The sequence below is a fragment of the Quercus robur genome, chromosome 4, assembly GCF_932294415.1.
Source record: "Quercus robur chromosome 4, dhQueRobu3.1, whole genome shotgun sequence".
NCBI lineage: Eukaryota > Viridiplantae > Streptophyta > Magnoliopsida > Fagales > Fagaceae > Quercus > Quercus robur.
In genome coordinates this window covers 64,514,302-64,523,906 of record NC_065537.1, presented here as the reverse complement: position 1 = coordinate 64,523,906, position 9,605 = coordinate 64,514,302, and the positions used below count along the sequence as shown (strand labels likewise).

At 32.3% G+C, this 9,605-nt stretch overlaps 1 protein-coding gene across 1 annotated transcript; it reads left to right on the top strand.

Moving 5' to 3' along the window:
* The first annotated feature begins 2,226 nt into the window (after positions 1 to 2,226).
* On the top strand, positions 2,227 to 8,799 carry LOC126722390 (very-long-chain aldehyde decarbonylase CER1-like). Its single transcript, XM_050425550.1, has 7 exons — positions 2,227 to 2,453; positions 4,611 to 4,986; positions 5,110 to 5,217; positions 5,345 to 5,545; positions 6,663 to 6,761; positions 8,195 to 8,368; positions 8,525 to 8,799. Exons 1-7 carry the CDS (start codon positions 2,227 to 2,229, stop codon positions 8,687 to 8,689), a joined length of 1,350 nt encoding a protein of 449 aa, XP_050281507.1. The 3' UTR covers positions 8,690 to 8,799.
* Positions 8,800 to 9,605: the final 806 nt, after the last annotated feature.

Genomic DNA, 9,605 nt, shown 5'->3' with positions numbered 1-9,605 from the left:
AAAAACTGAAAACAAAACAAAAAAATTTGTCGGCGTTGGAAAATGCTAGGATTTGAGGAGTTTGGGGTAGCTGAATTCGAGGACAGCTAAAACAGAGAAGGAAGAAAATAAGAGATAGGAAGAACAGAGAGGAAAATGTAGGTAAGGAAAACAAAAATCTTTTCTATATATTTTGTACAACCACTCTACAAGTTTAATACCCTCAGTAACTAACTTCCAGCTAGCCAATCCAATCCTACTCATCCCTAACTAACTAACTCCATTAACTAACTCTGGTACAATACAATGCTAATGTAGATACACTTCTAATACTAGCATATATACACTATAGTATAGGTATACAATGCCAACTAAGCAATCACGATAAAGTCTATGACACAGCCACATTGTGTACTTCTAGCAGCACTGACATAGCACCCCCCTCATCAACACCACACGCACACCTCATCAGCACCATACGCATGCAGCATTAACATACCACACACTCCTAACAGAAACAATTTTGTGTTCTCCATGTTGCTATAAAATAAAATAAAATAAAAAATTGGTTTTGTTTCAAGTACTAATTAACAAAACCAAAAGCATCCTTTGTTTCAAAGAAAAGAGGATGGGTTATTTACATTTCATTTGATTGGCGGAAACAAATTGAAAGTTAAGAAACGGTAATTCTAAGGTTCTCACTAGCTACCAATTAATCCCCAGACATATTCCTTTCATTTCATAAACTAAATTTATTCTTAAATCTTGTTTATAAGATTGGTAAAAATAATTATTTTATTTATTCCTTATAATTTTTCATATAAATTTTGTGTAGTAGTCATTTTCCTATATTAGATAATTTAAAATATTTTATTTTTAATTCAAAAATATACATACATGAACATTATATAATGCAATAAGATCTAATAATCCACATTTCAGAATAATATAAATAGATAAAAAAAATTAAATATTATATTAAAAATGTTGATATTTAATGTATAGAATAAAAAAGTAAAATAATTTCATTGTCTTAAATAATGACACCTTAACAAAAGAAATAATTACACTATTAATAAAAATATTAAATTTGAGAGAAGTTGAATAATTTTTGTATAAATATAATATGAGAAATCTTTAATATGTCTATTGTTTATTTAATTATTAAAAAATGTTTCTTTTAAAGTGTAATTTTTTCTCGTACGATAAACAATAATTCTTTTAAAACGTAATTGTTTTTTTTCTTGTCCAGTCGAAATTCATTAAAAATTATTTATTTTATCAATTTCTTTTAAAGAAACATGATTGTCACTATATATTCAAAACTAATTAGAAATTGATAAGTAGAGTTCAAATTCTTTATGTAATCATCTATTGTTCTTCATAAAAATATTTGTATTAGCAATGCAATCCTGTGACAATTACATAAAAAGCTCTCTAGGATTTAATATTATTTTAAGGCCAAAACTCTAAGGTTTAGCTTTAGGTGAATAAATGTTCACAATATAGTTTTAAAATTGATACAATTGTTATTACTTCATGTTAATAACAATAATAGAAATTCACTCAAGTTGTAATTGAGATCTATTCAATGACTAATTAAAAATCATTTCATGTAAATTCTAAGTGAAATTTGAATTTGAAAAAAAAAATTATTGCAAAAATGAGCTATTCATGTGTAAAAATATGTAATAAATACAATATAATAAATATATGAAAAGTATTATGTTTACAATATTTTCATAATATTTTTACAAAAATTCATAGGTAGTAAATTTTTATTAGTTCCAATTTAAACATACTATTGAAATTATTTTTTGTCCACTAATAACAACCCGTAACAACCTGTTACTTAAAATTTATTGTGAAAATGTAATGAAATTATTGTGGACATAGCATTTCTCTGAATATATTATGTTTTGTGATTTTTTCCTAAAAGAATCATTTAATGTTTACATAATGCCTATTTATATATGTCTTGTATACCTGTTCTACCATTTTTCCCAAAATCGCAAAATCCTAATTCTTTTAAATGACATTGCGATTCCTTCCTTTTGATAAAGCCTATGTTTATTTCACAAAAAAAAAAATAATAATAGATCAATGGTTATTATACACACTAACACACGCCATAAATACATGTATGTTTGTAACTGAAATCGTGATTCAATTAAAAACAAGCGTGTGTATGTAAGAGTTATTTCTCAAAATAATAGTATGAGCTAACCAATTTATTGATTAACTAATATGGCAGCTGTGATTCATCCTTTCGCGGAACACATAATATATTTCATGCTCTTCTCAATACCGATATTGACCACAGTGTTCACCGGAACTGGTTCCTTAGTATCCTTAACTGGTTATATTCTGTATATTGATGTCATGAACAACATGGGTCACTGCAACTTTGAGCTCATTCCAAAGAGGCTCTTCTCCATCTTCCCTCCTTTAAAATATCTCATGTACACAGCTTCGTAAGTCTCTTACTTTTTTTCCTACTTTTGTAAAGCCAATCTCTTGTGCATGTATGTAAGTAACATCCATGGGCCATCTTTCCTTTTACACAATGGCCATTGCGGCGATTTTGAGACCTATAATGAAGGTTTTTTTATTGCGGCAGTTTTGAGATCTCTAATGGCGGTTTCAAAACGTGGTCCTTTTTTTTTTTTTTCTAGTGGCAGAGAAAAAAATGACTTGCCGATAAGAACATGGTGTGTATTTTAACAGTAGTACTACATTCAATTGCATTGAAATGCTAATAACTAATAGTTAGCCATATAGTGACCAAACCGCACCAACCCATTTTTTTTGTTAGACATCACTGTCCAATACCTAAAGTTTCTTACATTAATTACTCCTATCTTGTCAACTGAAGGGTTGTAGTTATCTTTGTTTGTTTTCTAAATTTAGTTTGTACGTGTAATGACTCCTTTCTGTGTAGATCTTAATGGGTTTTTATATGGCATGCAAATAACCTATGAGGTCGCATATATTCCTTTGGCTTTCGAACAATATTCTACAGTATGATCCAATCAGTCCAATTAGAGTTTGCCAACCAATTAAAAAAGCCAACAACTCAATTACTCAACCCCAATTCAATTCAATTCAATGACCTTTCAATGTGGACAAAAGTGACAAAACTTTATTGGAGAACTTGATCGATTACAAAACAGCTCAATAGACAATTTTAGACACGTGTAGTGTTTGTATTGGGTCCAAAACTTCAATACGTGTTGTGTTCGTGTTGTGTCCAGACGCAAACAAATCCTTTCGACATCTCTTTCTCCACATCCCAAACTTACAGTGAAATTTTTTGTAAATCATGCAAATGAGACTCATTTATGTGAGTGGAAGGTATAATATGCTAGATATATAATAATTTATTATAACTAGGATTAGAGATATTCATGATGGAGATCATGGTAGTCTATTTTCATGTTGTTTGTTTAACAATGAGCATTGCACCATATTAGAGGTATTGTTGTTTTACACACCATTCCACCTTCAGAGACACCCAAACCAACAAATCCACATCCAATTTCACACATACTTTGGTGTCAACTTATGGTTAAATTTTAGCACTTATATAAAACTTCACCTTGGCTACTTGCTAAAAAAATATTCAGGTGCATCAATTTCAATGTGACACTTAAAAGTATGTTGTGAATTTGGATGTGTACGTAGTTAGGTGTGTTCCCTAACATTATTCTTTGCGTAGGGGTGGAATTACATCCACCCTTGGTCCCAAGATTTTAGCTTTTCATAATATGTATTATTATATATTTGGAAGTTATGGCCCATAAACATAGGCGCTAGCCCCCAACAATGCCAAAGGATCTTCTTAAGTGGTTATGGAGAGAACTTTTTTTTTCCTTGATTTCAATTTTTATTGTAAAATTTGCTCTTATATCTAGCTCTAAATTTTTTGAATTGTCTATAGTTATGAAGACGTAATTATTTCCATTATAATTTCTTATTCACTTTTAGTAGGCTGTTTTGTTAAAATTCCACTATGAAGAAGCATGATAATAGATGAATTTCATTATATAATTGATTGTCATCTAGCATAACATTAGTAAGAGATAATATGTAATTTAAAAAATAAATTTTCACATGTCTAAAACAAACTGGACAAATTTTGTACACTTATTAGAGTTTGAAAATAATAAGTTCTCTCCCCAAAAATATTTATTTAGTGTACATATGTACACATATTATAAGTATCATAACCATAATGCAGGATCCCAAACAAAATTTTTGGTTCCACCTTTGGTTTTTACAAATGACTTACACTAATACACACACACACACTATATATATATACACGCACACACATATATCATTAGCATAACGCAGGTTCTCAACCAAAAATTCATGGCTTCGCCTCTAGGTTTACACACCCTTGGGAGAAAGAGAAACCTTACAACTGAAAGGCATTTGAGTTTTGTTAAAGTTTAGTTAGGTGAAGTTGAGTTGAGTTTTTATTGATTTGAAACGCTTTAATTTGACCAGGATTCCATGTCAGTAAATAGCAAAAGATATGTTCCTCGATATATTATCATAATCATTAGTATTATAATTATTATTAAATGAATTAATTTCATGAGTGTGTATAATCTTTGACTCAACAGGTTTCATTCACTACATCACACCCAATTCCGCACCAATTATTCACTTTTCATGCCTATATATGACTATGTCTATGGAACAATGGACAAGTCCACGGACGCTGTATACGAGACTTCACTTGAAAGACCTGAAGAGTCACCAAAAGTGGTACATCTAACCCATCTGACCACATTGGAGTCCATCTATTATCTTAGGCTAGGATTTGCCACCTTGGCCTCCAAGCCCCACACTTCCAAATGGTACTTGTGGTTGATGTGGCCTATGACATCTTGGTCCCTGATCATCACATGGATCTATGGAAATACGTTTGTTGTAGAGGCAAACACATTCGTAAAGCTCAAATGGCAGTCTTGGGTGGTTCCAAGATACACTATACAAGTAAAAAAAAAGAAAAACCTCTCTTTTTTCTTTTAAGTTCTTCGTATCAACCATTTTTGTTGGCTAATATGCAATTTGATTCAGCTTGTTTTTCTCTAACTTCCTATTAAAAAAAAATTGTAGTACAAGTTACAATGGCCAAGGGAAGCAATCAATAGCATGATTGAAAGAGCCATACCAGATGCTGAAATGAAAGGAGTTAAGGTGCTAAGTCTAGGCCTACTAAATCAGGCAAGCAAATTCAAGTATTTATTTGCATATATCAAATGTATAAGATATCTTCTTCTCAAACTCATATGTGCATGCATGCATTTGTGTCCTCACAGAAACCTCATGGACCGTAATGTAAATTTTGCAGGGTGAGGAACTTAATAGGAATGGTGAGCTTTACATCCAAAGGTACCCTCAGCTGAAATTAAATCCGGTGGATGGAAGTAGTTTAGTAGTGGCTGTCGTGCTAAATAGCATTCCAAAAGGAACAACCGAAGTGCTCCTTAGAGGCAAACTTACTAAGGTTGCTTATGCCATTGCCAATACTCTATGTGAAAGGGATATAAAGGTTCGTTTTTATTGAAAAATCCTTACTCATTATAAAGCTTGGGTTGACTAGAGGAATGCCTACATTGCAATGTTTATATTTTTATTTGTTGAAGGCCAAGAAAATTTGGAAAGTGCACCAACCTAATTTACTGCTGAATACCAACTGTTAAGGAAAATACACCAACCAAATTGGAAAAGTATGACCCGAGTGATCAGAAAAATCAAATGGAAAAGGAAGGCAACATTTTAATAACAAATTCAAATTAAACAAACGTGGGGATTATATTCCCCACGTGTATATAAACATAGCACAGCAGAAAAATTAAAGATAAGAGACTGTGGATATAAAGAGTCCGTTTGACATGAGCTTATTTGAGTTTTTTTTTTTTTTTTTTGGTACTATTCATGAGTTTTATTATATTTTTGGGTATTATTTATAGGTCTTATAGTACTATTCAGTTTGCTTTTAACTTTTTTTCTACACTTTTAGCAAAAAGTTTTCTACTTCAGCTAAATAAACTGTTCACAAACGAACTCATAATGTTTCCTGGCTGAACCACTTAAAATTTGTGTTCCATTTTCTTTTATTTGTCTCTCTATCTTGAATTTTTTACATTATATTTATGTTGCTTATCTTTTATATATATATATATATATATATATATATATAAGAGAAAAAGGAGAAGATCATTGAAACCCAGAAGCTCACTTTTTTTTTCTTTTTCTGACTAAGATGGGGTCAAAGGCTCAAAGAATACCTAACTAATCCCTCGGACATGTATAGCTTACCATCCCTCGAATAATTACTAAGAGAAATCCTTTTAAACAAATTTGTTTTCTTTAATATATAAGTCCTTTCAAATATTCATATTTATACATAGGGATAACAATATATAGCATGCATTGCAGTCAATATGTAGGGTAAAAGGAAAAATTATTCAATATTTTATATACTATTTTCTCTCATATTAATTGTGAACCATTTTATAAATATTTCTGTCAAACTCCATATTAATTATTTGCGAAGAGAAGATGTTGTTATCTGAGTTTTTTATTAATTATTTGGGAAAACTTGCTATAGCTATCTATGCTTTTTCATCCCATCTGTAATAAATAATTAAATATAATTGTATTAGGTGGCAACATTATACAAGGACGAGTATGAGAAGCTTCACTTAAGGCTTACCACCAAGATGAAAAGTAACTTAATACTTTCAACAAGTTATGCTCAGAAGGTGAAATTTGCAACCATTTCATGACTTCTTGTGACAACAACTGTAAGGTTGAATTTAATCAACCATCTTATTGGTTTTATTCAGTGTCAAATTTGCTTGTATTTCAGCATTTAGTAACCCTGTATTTAGGTGGGTTTGTTGTAAGGGTAGTGAGTGAGATAGAGTGTTGATTGCTCAAGAGTGTGCAAGAAAATAGAGACTCGTGGCTTGATCTCGTGGGTGGCTCGTGGCTGCAAGCCGCCAAACGCAGCATACGTGCCAAGCATGCCAGAAGGTGAACAGTCATGGAAGGTGAACAGTCATGCTAGCTGAAGCACTACAGGACAAAACAGGACAACTGGCCATACGGTTATCTCGCGACTAGATCTCGCGACTTAGTCAAGTCGCGAGGCCAAGCCGCGAGCCACCTCTGTTTTGTAAAACCTAACGTTTCACATTCTCCTTTCACCTCAGTATAAATACCCCTTATACCTACAAATGAAAGAGAGCTTCCAAAGAGAATTTTGAGAGAGAAACCCTAAAGAAAAACAAGATTGATTCACCTACAATCTATACATTAGAATATCTTCAAATTCCTCAACTCTCTTCCTCTCCATTATCAAATTCTTGAGAGGCATTTTACCAAAACCTTGTTCTCACCATATTCATCACTGTGAGAGGGCTATTTGGTTTTCTGGGAAGTAGTTAGGAAGGAACCAATCTACATTGGTTGATGCTACGGTCTAGTAGTGGAATCTGGGAATCTAGAAAAGAAAAAGGTTCGGCGCAACCTCGTTGGAGCAAGAAGTTTGGAGGGCTTAGGTGCACTGGGCAGATTAGGCTTTGAGGGTCTATTGCTATCCATGTATCCCAACTACATTTACTAGTAGATTGTTTACCACTTGGAGGGCGGCGGAGAGGTTTTACGCCGAGGGCTTCGGTTTCCTCTTCGATAACACATCGCGTGTTGCCTTTGTGTTTGCATATTCCTTCCCTTTTATCTTTGCCTTTTATTATCTGCTGTGGGTTGTGATTTTAATTTGGTTTAGAATGTTTTTCCAATTCTATATTATAGTTTATGTTCATTTTCCGCACACTAATTGTTTGACATAAAGTTTGAATTGGTTAATTTGTAATTTGGGGGTCTAAATGTTCAAGGGTGTTTATACACATATTTGAACTTTCAACAACCTGTTGTCCTTTAATCATTTTGGATTTAAGAAAGAAAAAAGTAGGCTTTTGTTATGAGTATTGAGTAGTATTATTGTGCCAGTTAAAATTGACCTTTTTTTTTTCATGGTTGATGCATAGTGAATTAGTTATCCACGTATAATATTGAGACATTATTAAAAATGCACTTTTTACAGCAAATACAGTTTACTGGAAAAAAAAATAAAAACACAAAGGGAACTAACAATTTAGAACACTTTGAAATGACATAACTAGTTTTGCAGACATGGTTAGTAGGAGATGGATGGACCGAAGAGGAACAACTGAAGGCATCAAAAGGAACATTAGTCTTTCCTTTTTCTCAATTCCCACCAAAGAAAATGAGCAAAGATTGTTTCTATCATAGCACACCAGCAATGATCGCTCCCAAATCTCTTACGAACATTCACTCTTGTGAGGTTAGCAATGAACTAACATTTTCTTTTCCTTTACTATTAGTGAATTGACACTAATATTTATTTGCGAATCCATCAAAATCTTTAACTAAACAACAACATCACAAAACATTTTTCATTTTACCTTTTGGTTTGTTGAAATGTTTCATTATGGAACAGAATTGGCTATCAAGAAGAGTGATGAGTGCTTGGCGTATTGCTGGGATATTGCATGGTTTAGAAGGATGGAATGTGCACGAATGTGGGGACTCCATGTTCAACATCGAGGAGATATGGCAAGCAAGTCTTCGACATGGTTTCCAACCATTAACGATGCCCAACTGATCATGCTTAATTTGAGCTTGCTCTAATATAAATAAGAGTGTATATCTATTTGCTTAAAAAGATTTTTAAGAAGATAGATTTGACACTATATTAGAATTCTACAATAAATACTAGATGAAATATTATCCATGTCATTATCTAAATGATGATTTATCCTAATTGACCATGTATCTGAAACTGTATTTTATTTCTGTGACTTTATTTTATGAATTTATGGGGTTAGAATAATTGTGGACACAGTCATGACATTGGTATGTATTATAAGGTATTTTTGACTCTTTTGAGAGAAGATGGAAATAGGAAGGTCTGGGTCCATTTCGCTTTCACTAATGCCATTTTTAATTTGACCCTAAAAAGTGTAGCCAGCCCAACTCAAACAGACCTATTTCCCCAACCCAAGATCAAATTCTCCTAAGCTGGGCTTTTGTAAGTCCATGTATGTCCAACACTAGTTCTCTCTATATATAAACTCTACTTAAGGTTTATTGTAATTCAGTAAATTGAGATAATAGCGAAAATGTAGCTGTTAAGGTTTTCTTTTTGTAACTATAGACCATTAAGTCGAATCACGTAAACCTTATATTTTCTCTCTTCTCTCTTTCTTCACTCTCAAATATATATCTCATAGGAATTAGAAAAGGAGGGATCCCTTCTCAAAGAGTTTAACATATAGTGGATCATTTTGCTCAGATCCCTTAGCATTTTGCTCAGTCCTTTGTCTTGAGGTGAGAAGCCTATTATGCAAATGGATATCTGTCTTCTCAGTCACTGACAAGACAGTATCCATTCATTTAGCTATCAATCTGAACTTTATGGTTGGATTTTCTAAAATATCCAGCAGGGTTGATTCGATATTTTACTGGATCTACTTTTCTACTTCTTAATGGGTACTGTAAATTTTTTTTTTTTTTTATAA

Bases quoted from the DNA above. Each gene is read 5' to 3' on its own strand.
- LOC126722390 (XM_050425550.1), top strand. From the start codon at position 2,227: ATGGCAGCTGTGATTCATCCTTTCGCGGAACACATAATATATTTCATG. The intron at 5,546-6,662 runs GTTCGTTTTTAT...TAATTGTATTAG, and splicing joins TATGTGAAAGGGATATAAAG to GTGGCAACATTATACAAGGA. The intron at 8,369-8,524 runs GTTAGCAATGAA...ATTATGGAACAG, and splicing joins CGAACATTCACTCTTGTGAG to AATTGGCTATCAAGAAGAGT.